We start from the raw sequence: 15,048 nt of genomic DNA on the forward strand, positions 1-15,048 counted from the left end.
CAGAATTTTGTTAATTGATTTCATTTTAAAAATACGTGCGTTTGTTTGCAAGAAAGGAAATCATAAAATTGTTATTAAATTTTAATTGTTTATTTTACCAACGTAGGGACTAATATCAGAATTCTGTTACAGACAGTTTGTAGAACATACTTTTGCAAATACATTGCAAAAACTGTTTGAATCTATCTTTAAAAACGGTTTAGATATTTCGGTTTTAGTACAATCCTGCATTGGATATATATATTTTTTAAATTTGGGCCCCCAAATAATTTTTTTTCAAAATATTTTTATTTGGTTGAGTTGCCACAGCTATGAGCTCTCTACATACAAAAAATTAATAATTTACACCAAATATGAAAAAAGTTTTGAAAAATACCATCCTCTCCCCTTAAGAGAGCAAGTCGAAAATTTTGATTATGAATTCCTACGGTTGGACCAAAGATCAAGTCAGAACTTTAATTGAGGCGTATAGAGAAGAAACATGTTTATATGCTATACAAACAGCATTGTTAAGACATCTTGGCCCGTATTTCTACGCAGTAACCATTTTCGGCTCCACATTCTACTCTTTTTAATTTGATCCGTCTCCTCAGCGTTCAAAGCTAGCAAAACAGCAAAGGCTGCTAAACGTCTTCTTCGTACAGCTTCACATACAGCTTCCATATTTGATGTTTACAAATCGTACCGCGCCAGCATCTCCAACTTCCAAACTGGGATCCAGCCAAAGAGTTTGTAATACTTTAAACTCTTTGGATCCAGCATGCAAGGCAGCTCGCTCCGTGTGAACGAAAACCATCACCGCAGCCACCACGGAACCAAGCACCGCAGCCACCACGGCTCCCAGCCTGCTAGCCACCTTGGAATCCATCACAGAAACACGCACCGTCTGAACCAGGCTTAAATGCTCATTATAGGCGGATTTATGAACTAACCTAGAATTTTAGTGGGATATTTCAAATTCTATGTTGGCACGGTGGCATTTCGTAGACTTCGTAAAATTCTTGTATGTTTTTTTATAACGGAGGCATTAATGAAAGAGGTAAAAATTGTGTTTATTGTTTTACGATAAGATATTTTTAAGATGGGGAAAGTAAAGCTGTTTGTAAAGAAAAGGTTTACTCTGTAAATGTTCACATTAGGAAAAACGAAGCTGTTAGTCATAAGAACTGTGCGGAAAGCTAGCAAAGTGGAGTAGACTACCTCTGTTAATGCAGAAGAGGTTGGGTTTGTCCACACCCCACGTGCAGAAAATGTGGCAAATATTCGGAAGTATGTTGCACTTCTTTCTTTAAAAAAATGTGATATGTGTATTGTCTATGTAATATGTGTGAAAGTGGTAGGCTTAAATCTGTTTGTTTGTGTGGGTTTGGAATATTGGAATTAATGTTCGCTTAACTGAACTATGGTAGCTTTGAACCGTGCCGTTACGGTTACGACCAAATTGAACTAAAGGATTTACCGCTGTGCATTATTAGTAATAGTGTGTATATGCATAGTGTGCTGAAAGGAAGGTACTTTCGATATTAAATCAGTAATATAAAGTTTGCATTATGGGCTGCGCAAAGGTAAAGTGCTGGTAGACTGTTGTGTTCCATTACGAATTTGCATACGCTTCATTAACATTTAAGTAGTCCCGTGGGTGTCATGTTGACCCCTAGTGTATTATTTTTACGCTGACATTGTCCAGTTTATCAGCACCTTTCTGAAAGGGTGTCGGCAATACGACTATATGATAACTTCCAGTTTATCACTGTCATTTGTTGCGTTAATTTAAATTTTCTAGGCTGGGTGTTCTGTTGACCCCCACGCGACTACTAATGTCATAAATTAGTCCACAAGTAGTATAGTCTTATTTTTGTGGTTCTATACGTGAAATCTCTTAGCTGGAAGATTATGGCAAGTAATGATGGATAGGAGCTAGAAGATATACATAGAACCAGGATATTTCATATTTTAATCCGTGCTTTTAATTGGGAGTCACTCTAAACCCCACGCGACTACTAATGTTACAAATCAGTCCACAGTGTTACTTTTGTAGTGTATATACATGCAAATTGGTTTTAAGTTCGAACTTAGGGTTAATAAATTATATGTACTTTAATTAACCATGTTATATTAAGAGATTCATTTAATTTAGGATGCTCCTTGTTAATATTATTATATATTGCTACTATTATTTTATTATTAATATTATGAGTAATTAGTTACCACTGCCACCGGGTATTTACCCATTTGCAGTGTGAATAAATAGGCCTACATACATACAAATTATTACTTAAGAACATTGTGTCAAGTAATGACCCATATGAGCTAGAAAGTTTGCGTGGAACTATGAATTTTATATTTTAATTCGCATTTTTGCTTGGAGGTCACTTTGACCCCCACACAAGTATTAATGTCACAAAATAGTTCGCGAGTACTTAAGTGTTAAACATTTTGTAAAATAATTGAGCATAGTATTCTAGAATCAGTTAACTGTTAAAATAGGCCTATATTAATATGCTTGAAGCAAGGAAGCAGTGCAATGCAGTGATGGTGATGACAAGTTTGCAGTAGCAAAAGAGAGACCACACTTTAAACTATAAAGCTTTGACTGTCATTTCTGTTGATACAGGAAAAGTGTTAGGCCTAGATGCAGAAGTGTTGACAAAAAGGCCTGTGCAAAAGATCTAGGGGATCATGAAGACTGTAATAGTTCTGAGGGATGCAGTGGTGATATGGAGGCAAAAAAGGAGCTGTACGATTTTTTCAGCATTCCATTTAGATACCTGATGTAATGTAGGCCTACAAGCAATATAATTGGGTGATGGGACAGCATTGGTTTTATGAAAGTTGTGAGAAGTAAACCATGTGAAGATGATCTTATTATGGAGAAATTAGAGTGCATTGGACATGTGTAGAAGAGCATGTGTTGATAAACTGAAAAAAAAAAAAAAAAAGATTTAGTGGGGAAAAAATCTTTGAGTCTACTATAGAATACGAAAAGAAAACAATTTTTTGTGTTGATAGTCGCTGAGGTAGTTCCAGTGATTTCGGAAATGAAAATCGTTGAATTTATAAGGGACTTTTTTGTGGAGATGCAGTTGGTCGTATATGCAAGGCATAATAAAAGCCTAAACTAACCAAACCTAACATGTCATAAATTCGTATTTACAAGGTGTATAAGCTGAGTATGAAGGGAACTACCTCAGCGCTAGTTTAGTCTTTTATCGTGATCATTTTCTAATGTTTGCAGTAGTATGTTGTGTATTGTTTTGTTAGTCGTAATTACCAATTTGTTGTTTATCGTGTGCTTTGTGCTGTCTGGAGAGGTGTTTTGTAGCGATTAATTTTTAGTACATTTGGTCTATTTGGTGAGTTAATAGTTTTTATCGTAATTATTTACTTTAGCGATACTGTTCATATCCACTATTCCTGTGCATTGTTTTGTATAATTTTCATTCAGCTATGGTTTAGACTTATCTCTTACTCTCCGGAAGTTAGGTTAGTTTAATTTAGATTATGTTCGCCATGAAACCTTTCAACCACACTCTCGACTTGCTTTTTGACGGCGTATAGGCTAATATTTCCCGCAATTAAAAACAAAACTTTTTCTGTTTACTTTCACTGGCCGTTCACAATGTCCACATACCCCGCTATTTATTATCGTTCACACCTTGTTCAGTTATTCCCATAAGCAAGAGACAAGTACGATATTGCTAAAGTCAATTTTTATTATTATGCCAGTAATTGATTGAGATTTCAGTTACTACAATATGTTGGGTGCATTGTAGTGTCCATGAAGGTGCAGTGACAAGGTTAGGCAGGCTTTGATGAGAAGATAGATTAGTGACAAGATAGGATTGACCTGTCAGAGATAGGTAATTGATAAGATAGAACTGAACTGTCAGTAACAGGGTTAACTGGGGTTTGATGAGGAGATAGCTTAGTGACAAAATACGGTGAATTTTCAAATGGGCTTAGCCTATAAGTAGACCTACATATTCAGGGTCGGATATTTATGGAGATCGCGAAAATCACGACATAATAGATATAAGCTTACAATGGATATTTGCTAATATTTACGAATTAAGTGATTCTGATTAATAATATGCGGATAAAACAATCGCGACAAATCGCAAAATATAGTTCTAATAGCGAAATATGAACATATTCGCGAATTATTACTATTGCGTCGTTTTATAGCGAATTTCATATTCTGAATTTTTTTTCGGATTTTTTTTTTTTTCACTTGAATTTGTTATATATCCAAGTAGGCTACATTACATGGTATTCCAGGTGTTCTGATTACATTAGTGAACTCAAAAGACGGATAATTCAACATTTCACTAATAATTTGAAAGTGTTAATTTGAGGGCTGCAGGTTTATTTCGTTTTTAATGAATGTAATGTTAAATACAGTCTCAATCTAAGAAATATTGTGTATTGGCCATACTGCACTTTTACCAGAATCCAACGCACCTTTTATGTTAATTATTTGGAAAGTAATATTCATACTGAGTTAATAGTTAATATTCCAATTCCAAAATAATTGTATTTTCCAAAATTTTTATTAATTTCCGCCAAGAGTACAAATCAATCTCCAACGATCTCTGCCGACACCAATATTAAAAAACACAAATGATAAAATTAATCTCCATAAATACCTGCCCATGTACATAGCTCTTTAGTATTCGTATGTTTTGGTGTCGTTTTCTCTTTACAGTAACTGTAGGGCTTCATGGGCTGGGCATGTAGCACGTATGGGCGAATCCAGAAATGCATATAGAGTGTTAGTTGGGAGACCGGAGGGAAAAAGACCTTTGGGGAGGCCGAGACGTAGATGGGAGGATAATATTAAAATGGATTTGAGGGAGGTGGGATATGATGATAGAGACTGGATTAATCTTGCACACGATAGGGACCGATGGCGGGCTTATGTGAGGGCGGCAATGAACCTTTGGGTTCCTTAAAAGCCATCTGTAAGTAAATAAGTAAGTAAGTAGGGCTTCACTAGTATTTTGCGATATTGTATTTTTAAAATTGATATTTTTTCGTATCATATTCTACAGTATCATTACTGACGATTTCACGTGTGAACATTGCAGTACTTACATATTCCTACACTTAAATGCATTTTTTTATGTACTATTATACCATAATTATTTATAATTATTTGTTCTAGAAGTTAATAATTCACCAGTCCTTTTTAATTCTCACTGTCCAGCTTGTATGTTGTTCTGCTCTCGATTGGTGTGAGAGATGCAGATAATATAATCTGTGTAGATATGAGCACCTGTATTACTTTGCACAGACACATGGCAGAGTCATCTGGCAAACAACCCTCAAAGGGGATCCTGAAAACACCACGGTCTAAAACATCAGAGCCGAACGAGCAAAAAGGGGCACACTGGGATGAGATGAACATCATTTCGACTTTGCACCCTGCCGACAAGGACTATGGTCACATGAAAATCGATGAACCCAAGACACCCTACAACTACGATGTAGATGACGATGTGGATGCAGGGAAGCTTGACCACCAGACACTGACAGAGAAGCTGAAGAAGCAGGGAGAGGACCCTCTCAAGGTGCTGCAGAGTCGGGAATCCAGCTCGGAAGAGGAGGAGACCCCAGAAGAGCTTGCAAAGCGGAAGGCTTTTGAGAACAAGCGTAAAGCACACTATAATGAGTTCTATGCCTTGAAGCTGGCTCGCAAGGTCATGACGACAGACGATGTCAGTAATGATGTCGATGAAGGATCCTCTGCAAAGACCATATTTTGTTGCATGGAGGAGTGTCGCAGCCACAGTGTTGGTGAAGAATCCTCTGTGGAGATTATATTCTGTTGCACAGAGGGGTGTCGCGGCCACAGTATTGGTGAAGAATCCTCTGCGGAAACCATATTCTGTTGCACAGAAGGATGTTGTGGCCACGGTGTAGGTGAAGGATCGTCTGTGAAGACCATATTCTGTGACGTGAAAGGGTGCTGCGGCCATAAGAAACCCAACGAGAAATGCACACCTTTGGAAAAGAAAAAAGTTGTAAAACAATAATACACAACAGGTGATTTGGATTTTGAAATTGGTATAATTAATACATAGCTCAGAGATCAAACATTGCCTTCCAGATACCCAAAGCCTAGAAAAGAGTGCTAGTTTTATTTAACAGAATAGAATAGAGGATAATATAATGATGCAAATTATTGTCACTAGTCATCGTGTTAATCTGTCTGTTGTGTACTGAAACATAAAATCGTAAATTAAATGTGGTGTATTGAATATATTAATGTGTATATGAGTAAGAGTGTGAATCAGACATAAAGTAACAGAATTCTTTCTTCATAGATTTCATATAAAAGACAGTTTTAAAATTACTTTTGTTGAACATGGGAGCAAAATTGTTTTTTTACCTTCTATTTCGCATGTCTTTTCCAGCCTTAAATATCTACTGGGCATTGGTATGACTTACAGAGCAATTAAACTAGTCATGCTGAAGAATCTGGACAAGATTTTTAGCCCTGCTATTCAAGAGATGTTTCCATCTTATTCATATTTGATAATGCTGCATATAAAATTTGAATTTGTGTGTGTCTGATAAGAGGCTCCAGGCATAATTTTAGTAAATTCCAGTCCAAGTTGAAACTTCGATGCTGAATAACCTCTAATCTTGAAAGTGTCCTTAAATAAAATAGGCCTCCTACTACTTCTGTGATAAGCCATGTTGTAAATTGTATTATATTTGTATGGTAGTTATGTTGCTGTTTCATATACATAATATATTCACATGATACCGTAAGTTGGAATGTTGCAAGCTATATTCATATGGCAGCTACGTTTGTAATATATTTGATATATTCATACAGTTGTCATATTTCATATTATATCTGTATGATGGCCATATTGTATTTCATATTATATTGCTGTAGTAGTTCTAGTGCTATGTTTCATTCTATATTCCTGTGGTAGCTGTGTTGGCATGCTTCATATTAAATTCCTATGAATTCGGTGTTAAGATGTTTCATATTGTACAGTAGAACCCCTATTTAACGTTTTTCAGGGGATAGAGAATAATTAACCTCGAATTGAGATTGACACTAAATAGGGCAGCGGTCATCAGCATATTGCACTCTCGGGCTAGCGTCTTTTACCCACAGGTCTCTTACAGCACTAGCTTGCACCTGTGGCTGCTGGCGGGTATGCTGTCTCCCTATCCCTTCTGCATGACGGAGCATATTTTGTTGCACTTCTTGCACTCTACCCATTTCAGCGAATGCTGACAACCACTGAAGCAGGGGTTTGCTATTTTTATTTAAAAAATTTGGAATACTTAAGCAAAAATTCAACTTAAGAAAAGCTAGAATAAGTAAGTTATGGGTACCAGTAATATTGTCCAAAAAAACTTTGGAAAACATTAAGGGGAAGAATTAAAATTAACTTTTTCTGCAAGAGAAAGGATTTTCCTTTTCGCTGCCATTGTTTTGTAGTGACATGTAATGGTAAAAACAATTTTGACTTGTCACTGTAGTAACACTGACACCACGCACCTCAAAAGACAAGAACAGACGGCGATGTAAGTTGTGTTTGTTACACAGACTTGCAGCTTCGGAGATTACTTGGCTTATACATTAGTGCGGAGCAGCTGCATTGTTAAGTAGTTGATTCTTAAAAAAAAAAAAAAATATGCATTTTATGTATTGCATCGAAATGCATTTTGCAGTTGTTGAGATTTAAAAAAAATCATTTAAGATCACTGTTTAATGTAAAATATGGGTTTGACAGCAAAGAGAATAATGTTAAATTGAATATAAAAATACATTAATTGAATCCTATAGACTCATAATCCCCTATATCCACTTTCACAAATTAAAGTATTTTGACAGTAACTGGTGGCAAATAGAGCGAATTTTCAACCTAACAGTGACATTTTAACAAATGTTTAGCTTCAAATTTAGTGGCTTTTTGAATTCAAACTATATAAGTCATTAGAACTCATTCTTAGCAAGCAATATGTGGGCATAACTCAGTCTTTAGGGGGTTTTGAATCTAGAGGATTCAATTGTATGTATAATAATTATTAATATAATGATTTATTTTAGCTGGCAGAGTTAAGGCCGTAAGGCATTATTAGTATTGAAATGCGGAAAAAACATCAAATAGGGCTTGCCTAAAATATGAGTTCTACTATGGTTATGTTCTTATTTTTCAAGTGTGTGATTTAAATTTGATCCAGACTTCCTTGGATAAAATTGACAGAGGATTCAAAGAAATTGCAATTATCACATGAAGAATCTATACTCGAATTAATAATAATAATAATAATAATAATAATAATAATAATAATAATAATAATAATAATAATAATAATAATCACTGGCAAAGCGTCAGGGTAGGCAGGGTAAGCTGAGCTTTCCCAAACATTTTCGAAGAAAGGACAAGATCAATTTAGAATTTAGTTAATTAAAAACAGGAGCATTTCTGCGTTTCGTTTACCTTTTAGCAATGTAAAGCACAGCCTAGATCACTATTTCCAAACCATGCCTTCAGCCCAGCTTATCCAAAACTTTTGTCATGCTTCACTACTGATGGTGATGATGATGATGATGATGATGATAATTAATAATAATAATAATAATAATAATAATAATAATAATAATTTTATTGCTAGACTAAAGATTCATATTGTTTTTTATATATAAAAATCATTCTAGCACCCCCAGAAAGAGTACATACTCATGCTCAGGAGGCATTCCACAAAATTTCGAAACAAGTATCTAATTAATTAACAAAAAATAAAAGGAGAAAAAGAAAAACACAGATATTACAGTAATTAAAACTTTATAGCTTTATTAAAGTAATAAAGTACACTAGGCCAATGGACTTTCTTTAACACTGTAGTGTATTTTATTTGATACCGATATTTGTGTGTACTGGCTGATTGTGTGATGTTACTTTTGTGTAGGAACCCATTTTCAGAAACATTTTGTTTGGTAATTAAAGAAAGTGATGTGTATTGTGTCAGAATGCTCTCTCTAATCACAGTTTTAAGTGCAAGGGATCATGATAAATTTTATTATTGTTTTGTCTTTAATATAGGCTTTGGTGTTGCCATAATGATTTATGTAAACAGTACAAAGTTTATGTAGGATCATAATTGCCTATGACACTGTCAGGAACATTCTGAAAATCTTTGAACTGGTTCAACAGTCGATGGCATAACATTGTAATGTTTGTACGAAAGCTGGTGGAAGACAGTTTGGAAAATTTCTGAAATGGGTACTGGTATTTGAATTGTGATATCCTTCAAGTAAAAAGTTATAGAGTCTTCTGCTAGGAACTGACTGGGTTCAAGTTCCTGGTGAAAGGGAGCTGCTCTGTATCATGCAAAGAAGGCTGTGCAGACTGTGGGGTCAAGTCGCATCTCTGATGGAAGGACTGTACTGTATGAATTAATTGAAAGTTTATAATGAAATAACGAACGTTTTGGGTTTTTATTCTGCAATGTTTCTTAAAGCCATTAGCACACACATGACATTCTATAATCACCAAATGATATGTTTCTAGACACATGCTCCTATAAAACAGTTGTTCATGATGGTCTGTCATCTCTAAAAGTATGTAACCCTGCAATATACCCAATATTTCCAAGACTATTATGTGGAAAACCTTGAGGCACATTAAGGGTACACTGATGTGAAATTTGAAATTTCTACACTATTCTATGTAGATCTCTGACATTTTGTACAGTTGTCCTACTGTATACAAATAGTCTGTGTACAAAGTTTCGTCTCATTTGATGCAGAAATATATGAATTATTAATAATTTTGTAATTTTAAATTGTGTAAATTTAGCTTTTCAAAAATTGCTACTCCTCCCACAAATTCAAATATTTCGGCCTGAAATTTTGTCTACATACTTTTCAGACCCTCGGAAATAAAACTTACTATACAATTTTTCCTTTTATTCTACTAAAAATAAAATAAAAAATATTTTATGCGCTAAAGTGTAAAAACGGAAAAAAAAAATCAACTCGAGCATAAACAAAAATTAATATTAAATAAAATATGAATGTTAGGTATAATCTGATAGTAAGTTTTGTTAAGAACACATTCAGAAACCTCTAAAAAAAAATCATGCATGTAGTACAAAATTTGTAGGAAGAGTAGCATTTTTAGCAATGCAAAATTTACAAAAATTGAAAGTGGAGAAAATTGACTTCAAAGTTTGGAATGATAATAATAAACAAGAACTCCATCTTTTTTATTTTCTAGGCATTTTGAGATATATAGGCCTTTCTTATTATACGCAGAACTTACTCTTATATACACTACCATGCAGTGCACACCTAACCTGCACTAGTAAATAAAGATGACGACTGAAAAAAAAAAAAAAAACATGTAAACTTATGAAAACAAATCACTATAGACTCTAGACACTATTATAAGACTAACAATAAAACTGTTAGAAACTTGCAAATATTTATTGTATAACAAAACAAAAACCAAGCATGGAAAACACGTTGTTATGGCTACTAGCAACAAATGGAATTTTTCTTTAGACAAGAGTTATGGTCTCCTTGGTAACTGAATATTTTTCAAAGGAAAGCATCCTTTGAAGTGACATCTGTTGGATCCTATGAAGAAATATTTCGAGAAGTTACACTGTCTGAATTGGAAATCTAATGTACGCAAATGTTTGTGGAAATTGCAACACCAAGAAAGGTACATGTGACTGAAATGAAATTGATACCTCAGATTAGATACATAACGATATACAAATGATTAGAATTAAAGAATTGTACCTGATCTGTGACCGTGAGATTTCAGTATGGTGTGAAGCTTCCATGCGCTGCAATCAGAGCTTCTAAGCGTCGTGGCATGGAATCAAAGAGAGACTGGATATGTTCCTGGGGAATCTCCCTTCACGCAGTTGGTATGCGAATCCACAAAGAGTCAAGGGTCGATGCTGGAGGACCATGGCGAACAAATTGCCAACCAACCACTTTCCAGACATGTTCGATGAGCGACATGTCTGGCGAACGTGCAGGCCAGGGAAGAGGATACCCGTCGTTCTTCAAAGAAGGCTTGTACAATCCTCGCCACATGTTGCCTGTCATTGTCCTGCTGAAATATGGCATGTGGAGTTGCCTGAAGGAGTGGCAGTACTTCGGGCTCTAAAACCTCCCTAATGTAGCGATTGCTGTTCAGTTTGCCCTGAATACGTAGGAGGCGAGATCGCATATTGTGTCCAATGGCGCCCCAAACTATCACACTAGCGTTTCTCCGCTATGCTCCTCAACAATGCAGGCTCTCAGATTGTGTTCACCACGGTAGGGTCTGACATGTATGCAACCATCATTGTAGGACAAGTAGGACTAGCATGACTTGTCCGAAAACACTACATTTTGCTACTCAGCACGCCAGTGACGGTGTTCAGTGCCCATTATAGTCTGGGACGTTGGTGGTTTCTGGACAATGGAAGCCGATGCAACGGCATGTGAGCCACTAGTCCATCCCTCAAAAGACGGCGACGAACGACGGCAGATAGATCAACACCCGATGCAGTACTCCAACGTCGACTCAACATTGTGGATGAAGCTGTACGGTCCGTCACGGCCAAAGAGGATAAGATGGCGGTCATCCTGTGCTGTGGTTACATTACGTGGCCCAGTACCCGCTCGTCTCTGTGTACGACCCTCTTCTGGTTCCACACACGCATCACTGTCATAGCAGCATGCTCTGTACAAGCCAAAATGTCACGGTATGACAAACCTGCTTACTGGAGAACAATCATTCTTCCCAAACTCATTCACGTGCTGATATTGCGGCCTTCCTCGTCGATGAGGCATACCTACACTAGATTCACGTTTCCACTTCCTTTGGAAGCTCTGCACTGACTGAGCAAGGCATAACATTGACCTTGCTGGTGAAACAAGAGACGTCACTGTTCAGCCTATGTGTACGCCATTTCTCTGGAAATGTAATCAATTATTGATGGTACACTGTTCTACACGTCTCCTGAGATTGGAGTCGTTCGGGCCATTTTTTCTTGGTGTTGTCTTTTCACAAACAGTAGTGTAATAAATAATATATAAAATACAGAGTAATTTCCACAATCATCGCAGAATTCAGAGTTGAGGGCGTGGACGGGGGATTTACATTACCAGTCAGAGCGCGCAACCTTTTAGAAATGTGGCCCTAAACAGCTGATAGACCGATCGTATGGCCATGAAAATTGGCAGAGGACATCTCTACACCATGAACAATTTTTTAAAGATAAAAACAAAAAATCAATATTTTGGACCGAAAATGACAAAATTTCACATCAGTGTATCCTTAAATAAAGACTGGAGTGAGACAGACCACATGGAAAACTACAAGGAACGAAATATATCTTATACATTAGAGTCCCCATTATCCAGCCTTCTGTGTTATCCGGATTGCTTTTTTTTTTTTTTTTTTTAATTACAGTAGTGTATGTATGTATATAGTACTGAACAATATAGTTTTTTTTAAAATAAATTACATAGTGTACCCATACTGTATTATGAATAAAAACTCGTTTATTATGTACATGTGAGTAATGTCTTTCTATATTACTGAGTCCAGCCTTTGTTCCTTTCAAATTACAAGATCAAAAAACCATATAGCACTCTCATCCTCCGCATTATCCAGAGTTTTGCTTATCTTGATTGCCCTTGGCCTGTATACTTAGTCCAGATAATTAGGACTCTACTGTACTTCTGTTTCCATGGCACCACAAGTGGCATCAACATAAAACGTTCATGTAAAAAGTTAGTTTTTTTTTTCATTTTTACCTCGAAAATAGATCATGCCAAAAGAATGTTTACGAAATTCTAGGTAGGCTTAGTCTGTTAACCAATCAGTCAATCAATTCCATCGCTCATTAAACCACAGAAGGAATTTTGTCTTGTTCACACTTTTCCTCTGTTCCACTCTATCCTCTGCATGGTATTCACATCCTTATAGAAAGATGAGATCCATTCTGACTTGATCTGTCCACTGGAATTTCGGTCTGCCAAGAGGTCTCTGGCCACTTGAGTTGTGTCTCCATGCTCTCTTCAGCATGGTATCATTGGTTTTTTATGAGAATGTGTCGCAACCAGTGAATTTGTTTACTCTTCAAAAATGCTACGATGTGCGGATCGTTGTATGGCTGCATAACTAAAGGAAGAAATGCTGTAGTCATTGGCAAAATGTTTTTTTTTTAATATCTTAACCAATGACCATTGTCTTAAAACACAGAATACATACAATGTGTACACATACAAAGGTTTGAAATAATAATGGTAATAAGTAATGAAAAAGAAAAAGTATTAGGAAGAGAGTTTTGTACATGGTTCCCAATATCGGTCATAGATGTTAATAAAGTAGGTAGAATGCAGGGCAGTGTTGAAGATGAGAACTGTCCATATCTTCTTGCATATTGCGTAATGGGGAAAGAGAGCTGTCTAGAATTCCAGTTCTGTGCAAATGGGAGACAAGACAGTAATGCCCTGTAACCATTCGGATATGTGTAACTGCTATGCATTTTGAATTTGTTGAGGTTCGTCAGCTATGTTCTTCCATGATTTGTCCTTTGTGCATTCTATTACTTTATGAAATAGTTGCTTGATCCTGCTTTTGGTGGTTATGGCTATGGAGTGGTATGAAGCATTTCCTGTTGCCTGCATTGGCAAAATGTAAGCTGGAGGAATATTTAAAAATATTTAAATTATTTTATAATGTTACATCATGTTCACAAATGGATGAAGTCGGGATCAGATTTGAACACTGTAAATCCTTAGGTACTAGCCATGTTGGTATGTTCCGTATTAGTTTCGTAAAAAAGTCATGTTATGTTTCATATTCGTGTGATATACCATGTGGGTATGTTTCATAATACAGTCATGAACATTCTCCATGATTGTAGCTCCGAATGTGCCCTGAAAATCTGGTAGTGTACTTACTAATTTATTAGAGCATGCTGTGCCAACAGATCCAGATATTTCGTTGATAGAATTCTGCACCGTCTTTGTGACGCCAATAGCGTCTTTCACTGGCAGGGATGCAGACTCCAGACATTGAATTGTGGCTGAAAGATGCTGAAAGTGTATCCTTAAGAATGTCAGAGAGGTGACGGCAAACCCCCAAAAATGAAAGTTTGGTTTTCAGTATCTTGTTGGTAAAGGCAAGTTTAATTGCCTATCCTATCCTATCCTATCCTATTCTCTTTTCAGAGAATACTGCATTCGATCCTTTGCATTCTGTCAGCAGCCCCAAGAAAGTTGTGAACAGTTCTATAGCAAAGTGACAAGTGCGAGCTGTGTAAAATTTACAAATAACTTTACAAGTAGCTGTACATGGGTGGGTGAAAAAAATATGGACTTATTTAATCAAGTTTGAAAATTACGTTTTAGCCATTTTCAGGTCTTAAAGTCCAGTTTAGCCCTTTTTAGGTTCAGTAAGATTCACACATTACAATCTTGTGAGTGTAAAACACAAAAATAAGTTGAAAAAAATAGGTTAAAACCTAAGAATCTGGGCCCTAATGATTAATAAGAAAATTAACAGTAAAATTGAGAGTGCAGAAATGACTTTCTTGAGAAGGACCAATGTCTATACAACACTGGATCACATACGAAATGAAGATATATTCCATACATGATAAAATCCAACAATATCGAAATAATTGGAAACAACATCTATATCGTATGGACCAAACAAGACTTCCAAAATAAGCATACCAATACAGACCATCAGGACATCAAGACATAGAAAGACCCAAGAAAAGATGGGAAGAGATGCTGTGAATACGGAACAGGCGTTTTATGTAAACTGTGTATTGAAGAAGATTCTGAAATCCGCCTACTCTTACTCATTCTTTCCGAAATATTTTGTCCTAAATTACTTGCCTACATTTACATTTTCTCTATTTTACAACACTTACATCACATATATTTCCCCACTATTCCCTCCTCTATTTATTTACATACTTATCCCTTTCTCTTCACTCCTGCTCCTGAAGTCCTCTTCTATTGTCTATTTCCATGTACTTATATTAGAATAC

At 36.0% G+C, this 15,048-nt stretch overlaps 2 protein-coding genes across 4 annotated transcripts in view; both read left to right on the forward strand.

Moving 5' to 3' along the window:
* Positions 1 to 896: 896 nt before the first annotated feature.
* LOC138706228 (protein phosphatase inhibitor 2-like) lies at positions 897 to 10,395 on the forward strand. 3 transcript variants are annotated; one of them, XM_069835271.1, is made up of 2 exons: positions 897 to 1,039; positions 5,294 to 10,395. In XM_069835271.1, exon 2 carries the CDS (start codon positions 5,298 to 5,300, stop codon positions 6,033 to 6,035), a length of 738 nt encoding a protein of 245 aa, XP_069691372.1. In that variant the 5' UTR covers positions 897 to 1,039; positions 5,294 to 5,297; the 3' UTR covers positions 6,036 to 10,395. The 3 variants fall into 3 exon arrangements, with proteins under 3 accessions (XP_069691372.1, XP_069691371.1, XP_069691373.1); XM_069835270.1 differs by lacking the exon at positions 897 to 1,039 and adding an exon at positions 1,047 to 1,269 and having other exon boundaries at positions 2,615 to 10,395; XM_069835272.1 differs by lacking the exon at positions 897 to 1,039 and adding an exon at positions 1,047 to 1,269.
* The window catches only part of LOC138706225 (fatty acyl-CoA reductase wat-like), a 335,996-nt gene continuing 322,230 nt past the window's right edge, over positions 1,283 to 15,048 (forward strand). Inside the window, exon 1 of the mRNA XM_069835267.1 lies at positions 1,283 to 1,565. The gene's annotated coding sequence lies outside the window, so the exon portion shown is untranslated. The remainder of the gene's footprint in view (positions 1,566 to 15,048) is intronic.

This window comes from Periplaneta americana, chromosome 9 (assembly GCF_040183065.1).
Source record: "Periplaneta americana isolate PAMFEO1 chromosome 9, P.americana_PAMFEO1_priV1, whole genome shotgun sequence".
In the NCBI taxonomy this organism is placed as follows: domain Eukaryota; kingdom Metazoa; phylum Arthropoda; class Insecta; order Blattodea; family Blattidae; genus Periplaneta; species Periplaneta americana.

Bases quoted from the DNA above. Each gene is read 5' to 3' on its own strand.
- LOC138706228 (XM_069835270.1), top strand. From the start codon at position 5,268: ATGAGCACCTGTATTACTTTGCACAGACACATGGCAGAGTCATCTGGC.